Source organism: Prenolepis imparis, unplaced genomic scaffold, assembly GCF_030444845.1.
Source record: "Prenolepis imparis isolate NDT839.2.m4 unplaced genomic scaffold, iyPreImpa1.0 SCAF_7, whole genome shotgun sequence".
NCBI classification, from domain to species: domain Eukaryota; kingdom Metazoa; phylum Arthropoda; class Insecta; order Hymenoptera; family Formicidae; genus Prenolepis; species Prenolepis imparis.
The window spans coordinates 14402774-14422021 of NW_028141165.1; the positions used below are offsets into that span (position 1 = coordinate 14402774).

General features: G+C 30.0%; 2 protein-coding genes across 6 annotated transcripts in view; one reads left to right on the forward strand and one right to left on the reverse strand.

The window, feature by feature from the left end:
- The window catches only part of LOC145938963 (uncharacterized), a 38819-nt gene extending 34726 nt beyond the window's left edge, over positions 1–4093 (reverse strand). The window contains exons 1-2 of the mRNA XM_083042919.1: positions 3978–4093; positions 3000–3074 (exon numbers count right to left, since the gene is read on the reverse strand). Of these exons, the coding sequence (XP_082899045.1) occupies positions 3000–3074; positions 3978–4059 (157 nt within the window). The 5' untranslated portion in view covers positions 4060–4093. The remainder of the gene's footprint in view (positions 1–2999; positions 3075–3977) is intronic.
- Asator (tau-tubulin kinase asator) lies at positions 96–17716 on the forward strand. 5 transcript variants are annotated; one of them, XM_083042908.1, is made up of 15 exons: positions 96–219; positions 4619–4751; positions 5115–5262; positions 5350–5564; positions 5823–6092; positions 6189–6275; positions 6426–6695; positions 6919–7105; positions 7188–7522; positions 8325–8627; positions 8729–8992; positions 9665–9929; positions 10343–10717; positions 11642–11960; positions 14311–17716. In XM_083042908.1, the coding sequence occupies exons 1-15, from the start codon at positions 212–214 to the stop codon at positions 14363–14365; spliced, it is 3234 nt and encodes a 1077-aa protein (XP_082899034.1). In that variant the 5' UTR covers positions 96–211; the 3' UTR covers positions 14366–17716. The 5 variants fall into 5 exon arrangements, with proteins under 5 accessions (XP_082899034.1, XP_082899038.1, XP_082899035.1 ...); XM_083042912.1 differs by lacking the exon at positions 96–219 and adding an exon at positions 3585–4043; XM_083042909.1 differs by lacking the exon at positions 96–219 and adding an exon at positions 3585–3954.
- The last annotated feature ends 1532 nt before the right edge of the window (positions 17717–19248 follow it).

The following is a 19248-nucleotide window of genomic DNA, read 5'->3' on the forward strand; positions in this document are numbered from 1 at the left end:
TCGCGACTCTGACTCGCCGGTCCGATGCCAGAGAGCGAGGTGCTATTATAATTTCGTGTTCGACTTGGTCACCATCGTCGAAAGTCAAAGTGAGTTTGCCATCAGCTGAACGTTAAAACGATACGTCGAACTATTTGCGAAATATACACGAGAAACCTCATTTAGTGTCCTCGCTCAGTTATTTCTTTTCCCGCTTGTTTTCGTCAAAATCATGAAATGGTATGTATGTATATAAGATGAACTTTCTAATTAATGTCATCGAATGTGTGCTGCGATTTCTTATTTTTATGTACAATTTTTATATACGCTATCTTGTGTGTGTTTAATTAAATTACTTTTGCTATTTTTAATTTTGTGTATAGTGTTGTGTATTAAATTATATATATATTGTGTAATAATGTGTATACACCATTTTTATAAATGATAAATTGACGCAACAAATCGTATATTATAATTGTTTATAAAAGCATGTGAAGCTGTAATATACAAATGTATATTTTCTCTGAAGCATATATATTAAAGAGATAAATAAGCCTTTTGTGCCAGAGTGTTAAACTTCATTGTTTTAAAATATTTCTCAGAATCATATGTAAAATACTTAGATTTAATATATTTCAGAGATAAAGAAAATAATGTATATTTTTTCCACACAAGCTCTTCCAAATTGAAAAAAAAAGATTTAATAAAAATTTGTTTTGAAACAAAATTGTAAATTGCTACGTCTAAAGATCAGAATAAGTTGCTTAAAATAACTTTCCTTTTGTTTCTTTTTGCGCTTAGTTGTCTTTTCTTGATAAAATCTAAATATAGCTGAATTAAAAGTAATTTTTTCATACTTGCATGTTTTAATAAATTTGTAATTTTATCTTGGCAAATTTTTTTTACTCATTAACTTCAATCGTAGAATTATTTATTTAAAAATTAAAATGTTTTAGTGAATTAAACTTTACTGATATAAAACAATATAGATAATTAAGAAATATACAACTCTTAATACATGCTACCCAATAAACATTTTTTTATATACATATAATTATATAATAACAATATAAAATTATATAGAAATATATAAAATTCTGTATAAGTTATGTATAATTATATATAATTTTACATGACTTATTATAATATTTATATATAATTTTATATTAATGTTAGCTAGATGTCAGCCAAAACATTAATATAAAATTATATATAAATTATATAATAAGTCATAGAAAATGATATATAATTATACATAACTTATACAGAATTTTACATATTTCTATATAATTTTATATTGTTATATATGATTATATATAAACAAATTTTTACCGGGTATATATAATGATATAATCGCAACTATTTTAGTGTCGAGGTCTCTACCTGTAATGCAATTTGTATTTCATCTCTAAGATACTATTATTAAAAACACTTTAAATGATTATTACACCTCAAGCATGATATACTTTTTAAATCACAATATCATTGTCTTTGATATATAATAAATAAATCAATCAGCTTTCTCATCCTCCATCTCTTTTTCTCTTTTTCTATGTGTATATAGATGTGTGTGCGTGTATATAGTATTATGTAGTAGTCTTATAAAATATTACAATCGCAAAAACATATATACATATACACATTATAAAAAAATATATATATATAAAATTATATTAAATATAATAGTTGATTAAATAAATAAATAAAATTCAAATTTAAATATAAATTATTCTCCTTACAATGAATTTAACATGTTATTAGTATTTATAGTATTATTATATATAGTATTTATAATTTTTTATTCAATATAAAATTTAAAAAAGTTCATATCGATATTTTCAATAATTTGTGTAAATTGAGTCAATGAAACATCTCTCTCTCCTGTAAGTATATATGTGTATATATATATATATTTATCTGAAGTTAGTTATATAATTATAATTATATAAAGATATGTATACAAATCTGATCTAAATAATTAGATAATAATAACACCTACATTTTATCGCTTGCTTATTTAGATTTAACTAAATTATTGAAATAGTTTATGTTATTGTTGCATATGCGGATAACCGCAACATTAGATATTATTGGTTCGAATAGAACAAAAATATGAAAAAATGTAAAAAAAAATGGAAGAAAGATGGAAAGTTCTCTGGCACAGAGGAAGATGCTGCTCAGTGTATTATATACTGAGTGGGGTCGTTTAAAAATAGATGTTTAAACTTAAATTATGCCCTCTAGCAAAGGGAATCGCGAGCGAGCGGTCAAAATTTTATAAGCGCTTTATGTCTTGATATAACCGAAAGACATCGTAACAAGAATCCGAATATCAAATTGCATTTCCTTCTTTTATCAAGTTGTATTTAGATTTAGCAGACAAAGATAATATTAATAAATGATCAAATATCTTTAGTTAGATTATACATTCTGTGTACATATACAAATGAAATATTACGTATATTTTTGTTTTAACTATCTTATTAAACAAACAATTCCTTCATTCTCTAAAAATAACAAAATAGCAACATGTGGTTGTGTTGCCTGCGATTGATTTATTCTAACTTATTAATCAATAATAAACTCCCGAGGAAGAAAGTTCATATATATAAAATTAAATATAAATATATAATTATATATAAAATATGTCCCCTCATATATATCTTTTATCTTTCTCTTGTATAATCATTGTCCGCATATACAGAAAAAAATAAGATTAATTAAAAAATAATTTTTTTCTACAGTTTTTTTAGAAAAGAAATTTTAGAGGAAAAATTTGCCTATAAATATATATAAAATCTTATATGAGCATTTAATCATATATAAATTTATATATGGTTATATATACGAACACACAATTTTTCTTACTTCAAATTTTACTAAAAAAATATATCTTCTAATTATTTTTCAATTATTAAAAAAATTTTTTTTCTGTATATACAATATTATATATATTTTATATATAATTTTATATTTATATTTAATTATATATATTTAATTATAATATATATATATATTACCTTTTTTTTCGGGCGCTTCTATATAAGCATGATTGTACATTAAGACTCGTAGAACAAAGTAAACGATTAATCCAACTGAAAAGATTAATATAATAATTAATATATATAAATTCGTCAAAAATATATATTCTAAATTTTTATGTAAAATAATTAAATTCTTTTATGTGACGACATATTTTGTTGTTGCGCGGGAAAAACAAATCTTATGATTCACGTTTCTTTTTCACGAACCATGAAAGGAGAGAGATGTTGCATATATAATGTGTATATTATATTACCTATCTACCTACATACCATGCGGAACTTTGACGCGTATATATATATACATATTCACGCGTGCGACATGATAAAAAAGAGAGCGTAAAAAAGATCTATATAGGAGATATAATAAACCAATAATAAACGCGCGCGAAGGAGGACGACGCTGACGCGCGAGAGAGAGCATATGATGCGCGAAAATGGTTGGCAGGGGGGTGGAAGCGGGGCGCGAGAGTGAAAGAGGGGAGAGGGGAGACCTAGGCGAAAAAGGAGAGACAGACAGAAGAGAGGAGCGCATCGATCGTCGCGCGTCGCGCGCTATCTAGCGTCGCTTTCGGGCACTACTAAGATTCATGTGCGGTGCGAAACTCGAAAAATGGCCGTCCCGCTGGCATTTGACGAGAATTTTCACGGCAGCCGTGAATTTATCCGGCCCCGGCCGTGACGGACGAGTGTGATCAGCTGTTCTAACGATACGGGACTGTCAGAAGGAGAATGACGGCGGCAGGATTGTGAGGAGGAATTGTGCGCGCGATACAATTTATCGTATATACGCGAAAAGGAAGAAGAGAAGTCTAGCGGAGAGAGAAAGACAGAGAGAGAGAGAGAGAGAGAGAGAGAGAGAGGGAGGGAGAGAGAGAATAAGACACACGACTGGGAGTAACACAGTAAAGCGGTATTTCTAGCAGACGACATTGTTAGTAAAAATAAGATACTCACTATCATATTTTATATTTGGATCAATCTCTCGGAAAGAGTGGGGACGAGATGCACGCAATAATAATTGTAATGAACATTCCATCCGCAATGCGGAGATTATAATTATTTGTCGCGATAAAAGGGCGGCCGGATTTTTTGTCCTTTCGTATTATTTCGCGTCGAGGTATCACCGAGGCGATTCCGATCGAGGACGAGAAAAATGCGAAAGGGAAAGGGGCACCTCCGAGAATATGTGTGCGCGCGCGCGGACGTTCGATTAATTGTCACAATGCTCGTTAACCCGTTAATCGCCGGCGACGATGACGTTTATTTCCGAACGATTCGGGACGGTCGGATGATCGCTGGATATGCAAGTTAATTCTGGTGACCGAATAACGAGAGCAAACCAGCAACACCTTTCGCTCGCGAGCAATCATGGCTGCCTAGCACAGGGCGCGTATTGACCAATTTTATTAAACGTCTGTGTGCTATGAAAAATTAAAATTGAATTATAAAAAAAAAGAAAGAAATACTTACATCTCCTTACTCGAGATGGCTTTTGACAGCTCGCGGGGATCGTCGACGCGTAAACGGACTCGACCATCTCTCTCGTATGTACGTGTAATTTTATAATCTGTCACTCTTTCGCATTCTTTTTCCAGGCCTACAAATTATCTGGAGGATCTGGTGTTGAGGAATGTAGACGACGAAAGCACGGATCAAAATAATAATATAACTATGACGAGCGAGGATCTATTACAGCCCGGCCATGTGGTCAAAGAACGGTGGAAAGTTGTGAGTTTAATTTAATTTAATTTTTTCTTTTACAAACACGTATTTAATGTCATAGGGTGCTTTCCAGCAACGACACAGTGCGACAGAGTATCATTCTATGTTCTTTCAATACGAGTGAACAACAAAGATAGAATGATACTCTGTCGCACTGTGTCGTTGCTGGAAAGCACCCATAATTTCTCGACAAGATAGATCGACGAATATTTTATTCGAAAGGATGAAATATTTTTACGTCAATATTTCATTTGAATGGGTAAAATGAGTTTTACGTCAATATACATACGTAACTTCTGTTCTGTTTAGTAGAAATGCAAGCAAGCGAGATGTGTATTAAGAAAACATGTGTGTATCTTGTAAACGTAGGTGAGAAAAATAGGTGGCGGTGGATTTGGCGAAATTTACGAAGGTCTCGATTTAATGACAAAGGAACAAGTCGCTCTTAAAGTTGAATCTGCTAGGCAGCCTAAACAAGTCTTAAAGATGGAGGTAGCTGTACTAAAAAAATTACAGGGTCAGTATGAAATTTATTTTTCATACAAAATTAAGATAAATGTGTTTAATAGTTTTTAGAATATATTGCCTTATTAAAACCTTTCAGGTAAAGATCATGTGTGTCGTTTCATTGGCTGTGGACGTAATGATCGATTCAATTACGTTGTGATGCAATTACAAGGAAAGAATTTAGCGGAATTGCGCAGGGCGCAACCGAGAGGTGCTTTTTCACTCTCTACTACGTTACGTCTTGGTCTTCAAATTTTGAAAGCTATAGAAAGCATTCATCAAGTGGGATTCCTGCATAGAGATATTAAACCTGTACGTTTTTACATACGTTTATGATATTGTGCTTTAATTGGTGTATTTAAACAGTGAAATTATTAAAAAGAATTATCGATTTTGTCACTTTATAAGTAAAAGAGTCAAATGTTGCGTATTGTGCAAACATTGTAAGATTTATGTAGAGTGTATTAGAGTGTGTCTTATTTCCGTAACTTACATAGTAAATAGTTATAACTTATTTCTTTATTATAATGATTATATAATTTGAAAAAGATAATGATATTTTGTTTACAGTCTAATTTTTCAATCGGCCGACATCCTTACAACTCCAGGCTGGTGTATATGTTGGATTTTGGTCTAGCCCGACAATTTACGACTGGCACGGGAGAAGTTCGACCGCCTCGTGCTGCTGCAGGATTTAGAGGAACCGTCCGATATGCGTCAGTCAATGCACATAAAAATAAAGAGATGGGTCGACATGATGATCTCTGGTCATTATTTTATATGCTAGTCGAATTTGTTAATGGACAATTGCCATGGCGGAAAATAAAAGATAAAGAGCAAGTAAGTCCACGAGAAATTTCTATGTAATTACCAGATACATAAACAGTCTTGTACATAATTAGAAGTATCAATAAAGCGTAACATTTTTCTGCACAGGTGGGTCTCATGAAAGAAAAGTATGATCATCGATTGCTTCTAAAACACCTCCCATCTGATCTACGAGTTTTTTTAGAGCATATTCAGGTACATATATATGGATTGAAAAATATTCTTGCAATGTTAATTTTAGAGCAATTCATCTTTTTTGCATCTTTTGTTGAAAATTTTTTATGATTCTTGATATGTGACATTTTTATTTTTGAAATAATGAAATATTTATAAATGTTTATATAGAATTTAGAGTATGCGGATAAACCAGATTATGGTATGTTAGCTGGTCTGTTTGAGCGATGTATGAAGCGTAGAGGTGTAAAGTCAAATGATCCTTATGATTGGGAAAGGCCATTAATAGCTAATGAAGGTTTATCAACTACCAGATCATTACCTACAGTAACTGTACCTCCTGCACTTACTACAGCTACTACTATCAATCAACCTCCGCTTACGAATGTGGACACAAACAATCAAGAGAACGTGGAGCCAGATAACAGGAAGGAGTTGGATGTAAAAAATATAAAAATTTTATATAAAAATCTTATATATCTTTAAGTTTATATTAGATTAGTGCATAAAGTTTGTCATTTCATTAACTATATATCTTAATTTTAATAATCTTCCTTAAATTATTTTCTTTATATATTTACATAAATTTCAAATTTAAATGTTTTATATATATCATATAATTTAAATATAATATATTTCATTATAAAATGGTTTTATATAACAGGCACAATTGGATTATGAAAGCATATATAGAAGAAATAGGCAACGTGGAATAGAAGGTTCTCCAGTGCCCTTTGCAGCAGCAATCAGCAATCATGGTAGGGATAAAAATTGCAATGCTACGATACCAACGACAGATAATACGCATCAACAAGTCGCACAGCAGACTATGCCACCTCTACCAACTCAAGGTTTATATATAATTTACTTATATATTGCAATATCTATATCTTCTAATACACGTAGTAATTATATATTATTCATCGCACACAGGATCTCCCAAAAAACGACGCGCTGTATCGATGGCAGTAGAATCTCAAATTCCCGCACCAATAGAAAAACAGGTAGATAACGAGGGAGACGCATTGATGGCTTCCGCACGTTCCGCATCCGACGTTCCTCGACTTAAAACCGTAACGAATGCGACAGCCCCGCTTAGAAAATCAGCAAGCGGTGCTACATTGCCTGCCACGCTTGCACGTTTGCGTATAGCCACTCCTGAAGGAGCATCCGGCGAATTACCTAGTCCTCGCATACAAACGGAAGTCGACGCTTCCTACTGTTCTTATGATGTAACTAATACTAAATACATTGGAAATCAGAGCCCGGTAAGTATATATATCTTGTAGTCATCATTCGATATAATAAATTCATGTGTTGCGCTATAGACATTTCTTCAAATAATTATGTATACAGAATGATTCTTAATAAGTAAAAAAAATTTAGGACATGATTTTTTGTCGAAAATCAAGGGAGAGTCTTTCATAAACATATAGTATCTTTTATAAGTATCCTTTTTATTAGTTACAAATGTTAACCAAATTATAAATATATATTATATATTAATAATATATAATAAAATATATAATAAAATATATATATAATATATATTAATAATATATAATATATAATAAAATATATAATAAAATATATATATAATATATATTAATAATATATAATATAATAATAAATATATATAAATTAAATATTTTGAATTTGTCCAAAGTTTAAGAAAAAAAAAAGAATAAAAACCTAATTTTTACCTCCTCCTTTAGAGGAGTTAACTTCTCAGAAAGAGATATAGGAGTATATGTTTATATGAAAGACTCCGCTTAATTTTCGACAAAGAATCATTTAGAAAAATTTGTTGCACTTACTTAGAATCATTCTGTATACTGATTCAAGTATGAAAAGAGTCAGTGAGAGCTAGGCATAGATATTAGGTGCAACAAAATTATTTGAAAATGATCTGAAGGAAGGACCAAAACATTCAAAATAAAATATTGAAAAATAATTTTGTTACATTTAATATTTGTGACTAGCCTTTTTCATACCTGAATCTGTATCTATATATTAGAGCTTTTTCCAGCTTTTATTATTTCAATTATGTATATTTGGACGTTTTTATAGGTAACCGAACAAAGGGAACCTCTCAGAAGAGAACCCAGAAGAAAAGCGGAGAATCGACAACAAATGAGAGCCGGACGTTCGGGATATCTCGTACGAGATTGCTCTATTACGCAATTTGCACAAATAGACGACGACAACGTATCCGCCCTGCAGCAAGTGACTAAAGGCGGCGGAGGTTTGACTTTGGCTTCGCAATGGAAATCGCAATTTGACGATTCTGAGGAGACGGATAACGAATGGAAGGGGGAAAATTTGCAAAGCCCCGAACACAAAGGGATAAATGCCCCGTCCATAGCGCCACAGGTAAAATTCTTGTCTATTATAATCGAAAGATTAATAAAAGCAAGCATAATTTAATAAGTCACTGGAATGAATGAGTTTCTACAAGTAATCTCTATATGCAGTCCATAGATGTCGTCGAAAGTATACAACAATCGGATGCAAAACCTGTCACGGCTCAACCAAACTCATCCAACGTGTGTCAACAAGCTTTAATTCCTACCGCGTTGTCCAAAATAAGCGAGGATTCTCCGAAACCGGCGGCGCCGCACAGATGTTTAAACATCGCGGGTATTGAAAAATATCCAGAACTTCAAGGAGCACTTCCGCGAGCTTGGAGCGTTCCGGCTTTAGCGCCGCATGTTCGAGCTTATCTCGAAGCTCCATTGGTTCGTACCATATTCTATGTAGTCATCACTGTGATGTATCCATCACTGTCAGGGACTTTTTTTTCACCTTGAAAAATCCAAGAATTCTCATGAAATTTTATTGAAACACATAAATTCTTTTTAAAAATTGTGTCTTTGATTATTATTTAACACTTATATCTAATATATCTTTGTAATATTTAAATTTTTATTAAAATTTTGTGATTTTTGTATTGATAATCTCTTTTTAGAAGTCAAAGTTTTATGCAAATTTCATAGAAAATTGTTCAATTTTTAAATATTATTTAAATAAATTAGTACCTACTTCTTAAGACTTCATTATATTCATATAATGAATTATTTTTATTTTATATTTTTGCATATATCTTTAGCATGTAGATATTGCTTTTTGTTATTGTCCAAATTAATTTTACGATTAATAAATCAATATCAAACGCTAGAAAAACTACATTCTTGGTAACTTTCTTTGCAATCGTATGAATAAAAAATATTAGAAAGCGCGTCCAATAAAGAGACGTATTTTAAAAAGCTGCATCTACAATTTTTTTTATTTTACCTGGAATTTTAAAATATCTGGAAGAGATAAAAAAATTCTCAGGGAATTTTTTTACAAGATTTGAGTAGACACCTCCTGGTTTTTACATAGATGTAATTTTTTTGATATGCCAATAGGTTCAACAAGCGGCATTTGACGATTTGCTATACGAAGTTGATGTTATGAGAAACATCGCCACTCGATATGACGAGCCGAGACAGATCGCACCAGTCAGAAGAACTAGTCTACCAGCGGTAGCTTTCAATTCTGACACAACATTCAACGCTCACAAAGGAGAAGAAGAGGAAGAAGCAGTAGCAGGAAGATTGGAAATCAGAGTGGTGGATGCCACTGGTGGTGCTACAATTGTGCAAACCAGTGCCGACAGGGAACCATTACAAAGTACGCGCGTGTGACTTATTTTCTTCACAAAGTACCCCACATTAATCTTATGTAAAATGGATTTCGGTTAAATCAGCTGGTTTTTTTATATGTTGTAGCTTATGATCTGCTGAACAAAAGATGTAATAGTCTCAAAGCTAAATAATAGATGATTATTGAGTTATAGTCAGTCAAATAGCTCGCAAAAATCCGAGTTTTTCATGTTTGACTGATTGTAAATCAGTAATTGTCTATTATTTAGCTTTGAGCCTATTACATTTTTGGTCAGTAGACCATAAGCTACAATATATGAGAAAATCAGCTGATTTAACCGAAATCCATTTCACATAAGATTAGTGCGGAGTACTTTTATTTCCCTTTCATCGACCGAAATAAATCAGCACGCATTAACCATGCTTTGCCCGAATTTGTAGAGAAATTGGCGAACGGTATGGCAGGTAGTCCGGCTAGTCCTAATCCAGGACCGGAAGAACCATCGATATATTACGACGCTACCGAGAATCGACCGACTGCGAACGCCAGTTTGCAAAAGGAATCGACTAGCGTCACTACTGCCTTGACCACTGTACAAAATGCAGTACCGCTTCGTGATAATAAGGACAATAAGGAGAAGGAAACACCTAATAGAACGTATATCGCTCACAGTAAAATACCGATTCCCGTTAAGAGTCCACGATGCTCGTTGTCCGAGTCAACGCCCGAGACTAATACTCTGAATACCAAAGGGACTGGAAGTGACGTAGAAAAACTACCGGTGCCTATAACCGCAACTAAGGAAAAAGAAAATAGTTAGTAAAATTATTATAACATAACGGATTAGAGACAAATTCTTAAACAATATATCGATATAATATTTATAGCTGTATTTGTGATCGCTATGATATGTATAGATTGTGATAAAAATCGGCATGTAATATCGTTTTTGAAAGTAATTTTTAAAAGTATATAGAATAAGCGATGTTTCACCTTGGATACTTGTTGAAAAAGCGATATTTCAATTACTTTAATTTATTATTATGTAGGCGTTTTGTTTTGAAAATTTTAAAGATTATTTTTATTTACATGATTATATCATTGTTATTTTTAAAGGAAAGTTTTTGTAAAATATTAATATATATATCTTTATTTAAAGAAGATATTATCTAAACAAGTTTATTATGTCCCAGGATTTTATCTGGGACAAAAGAATTATAGCAGAAAACTTTTTCAAGTGTTACTTTCTGCAATATATTTCCAGAAACTTATTTATCAATTAAATCTTCAAATTTTTGCAGATTATAACATTTCTTTTCAAAACATGAGTATTAACTTTTCGTTATTAACTGTACAAAATATGTAACAATGCTACATGCACAAATATATATATATAACAATATATATATTATATATAACAATAAAACATACACGAATTTTAAATATCCCAAAAGAATTTATCTATAATCTAAAGAATTCTATAACAGAATATTTTTAGGCAGCAAAATAGAATCACAATTTTTATCGAAAAGCTTATAATTTATATTTAAAAAAAGATGAAACTATTCTTATTATACGCTAAATTAAAAAATAATATATGTATAGTTTCTCGCGCCATATTAATGTTTGCAAATTTTAGCTGTCAGAGATCAAATATTGATATATGTGAAAGCGCCAGCGTTTTGCCATTTGCATGTCATTATCTGATGCTAGACCAATCATATCATCTTTAACTTCAGCCAGCTCTGCCGAAGATGAAAATTTAACCGGATGCACGCCTGCTCTGCGCCGCCGAAGACAGAATGAAAAGTACGTGACAGACGCTAGTCAGCTGAATCTGCAGTTCCAAAGACCGCAACATAGAACTAGACCGCAATCCGAGATATTGCCGAGACTCTCTCCCAGGGGAGTGCCGTCGCATCTTCTACGGGAGCCGAATAAAAAGTCCGAGGAGAGCAGCGAGAGTGATTCTAACAGTAGCGGACCGCCAAAGTCCGCTCGTCAGCCACCACCACCGCCTACATCATTGCCACCTCATATAGCAGAAAATAATGCTAGGTATGATCACAAATATGTATATATACACCTCTGATCCGTATACAGGGTGTCCCAAAAGTCCTGCAACAGTCAATATCTCGAAAATAAAGGCTTTTTGAAAAAAATATTTCAAATAAAAGTTGGGCTTTAAGTGGCGCTTTAAGTAATAATATTAACATTTGTTAAGGTTCCTGGGTGCTCATCGCGGCCATATTGGATTGTGACGTCAGAGGCGAGAAAGCACACGCTGAAAATTCTTAGATGCCATTTTTTAATGAAAAGATATTTCGATTAAACAGCACTTAAGATGGCTTTAGCACACTCTTAAAAACCCCCGAAAACTATCCTTTTCCCTTTATAATCAATCAACATCTGTAAAATGATCGAGATATCAGACTTTGACATGCGGAATGACTGCGCATGTGCAAAGACCAGACGGACTGGGCTTCATAATATTACATTTTACAGCTGTTGATTGATTATAAAGGGGAAAGGATAGTTTTCGGGGTTTTTTAAGAGTGTGCTAAAGCCATCTGAAGTGCTGTTTCATCGAAATATTTTTTTATTTCGAAATGGCATCTAAGAAATTTTAGCGTGTGTTTTCTCGCCTCTGACGTCACGATTTCGACATGGTCAGAAAGGAGCCAGGAGCCTTAAGGCCATGTGAAATTTACTTTGAAATTTTTTAATAGAAACCCCTATTTTTGATTGCACATTATTATAGCTTATCTCGAAAGCTTTTCAAAATACTATAATAAAAATAACACTACAAGTTTACAGTATTTTGACATAAAATATCTTGTAAAACATTCAGTTTTCGATAAACTTATCTTAATACTTTTATGCACAGAATAATGAAATCAATTAATTGATATAAAGAAAACGCATAATTGTTTTTAAGAAAAAATGTTGCAAATTGTATACATTTTCTTAAAAATAATTATGCGTTATCTTTAAACCAATTAATTTGTCTAATTATTTTTATGAATAAAAGTATTAAGGCTCCTGGTACCTTGCCGACCATGTCGGAATCGTGACGTCAGAGGCGAGAAAACACACGCTAAAAATTTTTAGATACCATTTCTAAATAAAAACATATTTGCATAAAATAACACATAAGATCTCTTTAATACCCTTCTAAAAAACGCCGAAAACTATCCTTTTCCCTTTATAATCAATCAACAGCTGTAAAATGTAATATTATGAGGCCCAGTCCGTCTGGTCTTTGCACATGCGCAGTCATTCCGCATGTCAAAGTCTGATATCTCGATCATTTTACGGTTGTTGATTGACTGTCAAGGGAAAAGAATAGTTTTCGGCGTTTTTTAGAAGTGTATTAAAGAGATCTTAAGTGTTATTTTATGGAAATATGTTTTTATTTAGAAATGGCATCTAAGAAATTTCAACGTGTTATTTCTCGCCTCTGACGTCACGATTCCAATATGGCCGCGGTGAGCACCCAGGAGCCTTAAGGTAGATTATCGAAAACTAAATATTTTACAAGACATTTTATATTTTACGTCAAAATACTGTAAGTTTCAAGCATTATAATTTCAAAAACACTGAATGAAAAAATAGTTTATTATAGTGTTTTGAAAAGCTCTCGACATAAGCTAAGAATGTGCAATAAAAAAATAGGGGTTTCCATTTAAAAATTTCAAAGTGAATTTTACGTGGCCTTAACAATGCTATTTATAGTCACACTAATATTTTTACTTAATGTTCCACTTAAAACCGTACAATTTTTAATTAAAACATTTTTCTCAAAAAGCCTTTGTTTTCGAGATTTTTGCAGGACTTTGGGACACCGTGTATAGTCTATATATATTAGAGATGGGATCAATTAAATGTGTACTTAAAGATCCAAATCGAATCCACTCAATCAAGTTTCATTTTCTAAATAGAACTCGAATAATAAAACTAATAAACTCTTAAGAAATAATATTTTATATATTGTATACTTGTAAAGTAATCGAATAGAACAGTTATATTCGAATTTTAGATTGAAAGTATCTCTACAAAGTTCGAAATAGTACTTATAAGTACTTTCTGTCGTGAAGAAACGAATCTTTTACAAATAGTACTCTCATAAATACTCACAAAAAATTCAAACATATTTGGTTCGAGTCTACTTAATTTTTTCTTTTAAAATAAAAATCATAAAGAGTTTGAAACAATGCAAAGAAATTTGAACTTACTTGTAACATACTTAATCCTATCGCTATCTAATCACAAGTTTGATATATTATTTTCCCTCCAATTCGACGCATTAAATTCCACATCACTTTCTAAAAAATAAAAAAATAATTTATATACATATAATCTTCTTTTTTTTAAATCTATAGATGCAACTTTTTCTGTATAATTATAGATGCCGTCGTTATTGGCCCATACCAGATCCAACTGTTACTAGCAGAGAATCGTGAGATTTGGTATTCAAAATGACGAATAGTCTCACTTTGTGTTAGGATTGAGAAGGTTTTACTGCTCAACCAACTAAGAATGTGATACTCACTCGAGGCAACGGAAATACGCAATCTTTATCTGATTAATGTCTCTCTCATTGGGTACATATACAAATTTTTTGCGAAAGTGCATATCTGTATATCTACAAAGACAGAGAACATATTGATAGTTATTCATTTAGTATGTGAAAATGTAACTGTCTGTGAATGCATATTAATTAATAACGCCGCTTTAATTAACTACTGAAGTTCTTGAGCGAATTTTTCAATTAAAAAATCTTTCTATATATATAATATTGAGAGATTTTGGGATGCGCTCAATAAATTTCAGTAAACTGAATAAAAATGTGAGATTGCTTAAAATGTGCAAACAGTACAACAATCTAGTGATTTGAAATAGTCACTTTATAGGGATTATACTCTTTCTTTACTTATACACTTGGCACAGTTGTGTTACAGTATCCATCCAGTATCTTTAAATTTCTATATATATATTATGTATTCCGTTTGTGTGTGTGTATGTATGTGTGTGCGTTCGTTCGTTTGTGTGTATGTGTGTGTGTATGCGTGCATTTTGCATAATTTTGTTCACGCATATTGTACATACATGTTGTCAGAAAACTCGATGCTTTTATCAGAATTTTTTTTCTTTGCACAGAAATAAGTCGAATGCACTTATATATTATTTACACAACTTATCCATACTAAACTATACTTTTCTAGACAAGTTTTATAAGATTTATAATTTTATTCTATTATGTGAGAGATAGTCCTAAAAAAATAATATATAACATTTTTGTTATATATAACGATGTAATTATTATAACTACATTAAAACATATTTTATTTGTTAAAATAATATGAATATTTTATCTCAAAAAAAGAATGAATGATAATGATAATTTCATTAAAGTTATATTTAATTCCGATTCATAATTCATACTTTAAATTATTGATAATTTAGAATTCCTATTTTGCAATGAACAAGAGAATCACATGAATATGCCACACATATTAAAGCTCATATATATATATAAAAAAGCATACGGATAATAGATTTAGTGTCGCAGAAGAAAAAGAGGAGTTTAATGTGCGAAGAGAAGACACGCAGCTCTAGAATAATTATCAAATTCGGGCCAGATGTCCTAGTCCCCTTAATAGTCCATTATTAAAGTCAATGAAATTTTCGCATATAAAATACAGGATCTTCCATTAAGATTTTTTTTAAAGATTCCTTGACGACTTGGAATAAAGTTTTCCCTCTTGTAGATGTCAAGAAAAATCTAAATCAAATTTATTAAATGTTTGCACTATATATATTTTTATAATTAAGTTTTAAATTAAATTTCTACATTTAAAATTAGATAAGGAATGTAGTTTTGTTATTCAATTTGGAATTTAATTTGTTAAAAATTCTCTCAATCGTTTATAACTTGAAAATTATTGATGACTTGACATTTCAAGGAGAAGAAAAACGACTCCAAATCAGTTGAAGAATCTTTCATTAAAACAACTTCCGCTTTTCTGGGATATCCTGTAAATACGTATGTATAAGTGTGTGTATACGTGCATTTTGTGTATACGTGCATCTATATGTGTATGTATATAAATACTCTCAGTTTTGTTCTATTATTTTTAATTTATAGATTTTTTACACTGCATTTTCCTTCATAAAAATTTTATGATGGTCTTTAATTCTTGAGCTATAAATAATTTTTAAAAATCAAGGAATTTTTTTTGCAATCTTACTTCAACAATATAAACATATAATAACGCTATTTATTATTCAATAAAATAAATATAATCGCTCAATTTTAATTTTGATTTAAAGATTAAAATGCTTAAAATTATTATTATATTAATTATGCATATACACATTTACATACGAATTTTATATATATTTATTTATTCATTAAATTATATTCATATATATATCATTAATTAACATACATAATTAATATAAAAATATTTAAAATTATTATATTAATCTTATTTTATTATTTTTAATCTTTAAATCAAAATTATACTGAACGATTACATTTATTCTTATATGCTAATTTTTGAAGCGAAAAAATTTGCGAAACAAATTTTTTGATTTTTTAAATTATTTAACTTAAAATGAAAACTATCGTACAGTTTTTGTGAAGAAGAAAATGTATTCTAAAAAATCTATAGATGAAGAAAAATGCAAAAATTAGTAAATTGCACATATGAGCACATATACGTATAGACAAGAATCGAAAGGATGTGTGTGTGTGTGTGTGCGAAAAATATTTTAAATAGGAACTTTCAAGTAATGTTTGTACCAAACAACGTACCAAACACAAGTTCCTTTAGCAGCGTATGTGTATACATATGTATATGTATGTATGTATGTGTATATATTTATATTGCATATATAATATGTGTATATGTATGCATACACATTTCAAGATGGTAACGAAATATACCACAGTAATGTATAAAGTAAAAGATAATCGGTCAAGTAAAAAAAAAAAGTAATCGTAAACGTAAAAAACGTAAATGGCAAACATTTAAACATTTCTTATGCACATAATACGACAAGAGATCGAGCTAATTGTAAGCTTTGCGAGTTTTCTTATATAAATACGAATCTTGAGTGAAGTCTAGTGATGCATAAAGCTAGTCAAAGTAGAATAATTTATAATGTGCTATTGTTAAATCCAATTTTAAATATGGAGTTATATTACTTTGTGTAAAATAGGAAGATTATTCTGTGCAATGATTAATATAAGATCAAGTATATATATATACATATAAAATGTATTCTAGTGTTGGAAAAAAATGGACATGTAGCGAGTAATTTCTTATAAAGTATGTCGATTATTTTCTTAGTAAATATGACAAAACAGCGAGTAATAATAATTTTCTTCGAAATTTTTTTATCGAGGAAAAATTGAATCCAGGGTTCAAAAAAGATAAAAATTACTATGCAACTACTTTTATCGTCTCCAATATACTGTGGACACCCTATAAATAATGATACTTAAATTAATAAATTTTTAATCGTTTTGTTCGGAGAGAATATAACGCGCAACAAAAGAGATTATAATAATAGAATCTTCATCATCGACTTATTATACCGCTTATTAATCATGCAGCAATATATCTTCGTGTAAATGTATACGAAGTGCGGATACACACGATGTAGATTGAATAAAGATAGAAAAAAAGATCAAAATTGGTAAATTTTGCGATATTATTAACGATAGTATTATTATATACAAAGTCAGATATAAAAAAAAGTGTATCTTATTCATGCAAATATAACATAGACTTATAATTGTAAAATATTATTATTCAATATGCATGTATAATTGAATTTAAAGTTTTATCGCTTTTTTCAAAAGAAAAAAAAATAGAAGAGGAAATACGTATCGTCTTTTCAAATTTATGTAAATAAGTAGCATGTATGCATATATATGTAGATATAGTTTATGATAAATGCATATATACATATATGCATATAGATGCGTATATATATACTGTATTTTATGGATATTCAAATATAATATACACAATAATTAAACGCGCGCAGAAAATTACGCAGAATAAATGTTCGACAAATTCGAAAGATTAACTCATTTAAGCCCATGATTTTATTTAAAAATTCTGAATGGAATTTTCTTATCTCACAATTTATAAGATATAATTTAAAATAAAATATACAATTTTTTTTAGATATATATATAGAAATTACACAAATTTTAAAAGTATTTGGACTAAAAGATAAATATAACAATTGCTATCTTTTTATCCAATAGCAAACTCTGCAATAATTAAAATTCTAACTGGACTTTAATGAGTTAATTTGTAAAGCTGATATAAAAACAGATATAATTGATATAAAGATAGATTATATAGTATACAGGATACCAACATCTGGAAAGTATTTGAAAGGTATATGCTTTAAAATCAACCATTAGTGAAAATTATATGAGCTAACTTATCGCAACAGAGTTCAGTTTTTGATATTAAATATTGTTGTGTGATTAAGCATTAAATTTTAAAATTTTGCTGAGAGATAAAGTCTATTTGAAATTAACTAATCAAATCTATATTGTTCATCTATATTATTGTTTTTACGAATCTTACATATATAATAAAAATTTATAATAAAACTTTATATTTTTTTCTATAATTTAAAGATCCTTATTTTCTTAGAATTGTGTTTTTAGTTTTTAAGAACATTGAGATTTTAAATCAAGAAAATTAATTTTTTTCAAAAATTTCCTGCTTGTGGTATTCTGTGGTATATAAATTCTCAAAAAATGGATGTGTCAATATTCTTATTCGAGAATTTGATAAAATTATTTTCAATTTCCATAAAGAGAATATCACCCTAATATATTTTCACATTTATTTATTTTTCTAACATTCTCCCCCCCCCCCCCCCTCCTCACACCAAAATATTTTATGAATTTATCCATTTGTGTATTCTATTGAACTATATGATACTTGAGCTTCGAATTTTGATCATAAAAATCATTTTACGTATATATGAGCATATTTTCTGTCTTTGATAGATGGAAAAGTATGATTCCATCCATAATTTTGTATTATAACATGTGCATTATGAAATAGAAGACACGAGATCGTTTCCATCTTTACAATGCATCCGTAAATCGTCATGACGAGACCTCGAAAAAAGCGAGTTTTTTTTGTGTAATATATATTTAACGGATCTTTTACAGGAATCTATATATATATATATATATATTGTATATATATATAATTAATATATGTATTATATATATTAATATATATGTATTATATATATTATATAATTATATATATACATATATATATATAAATATAATTGT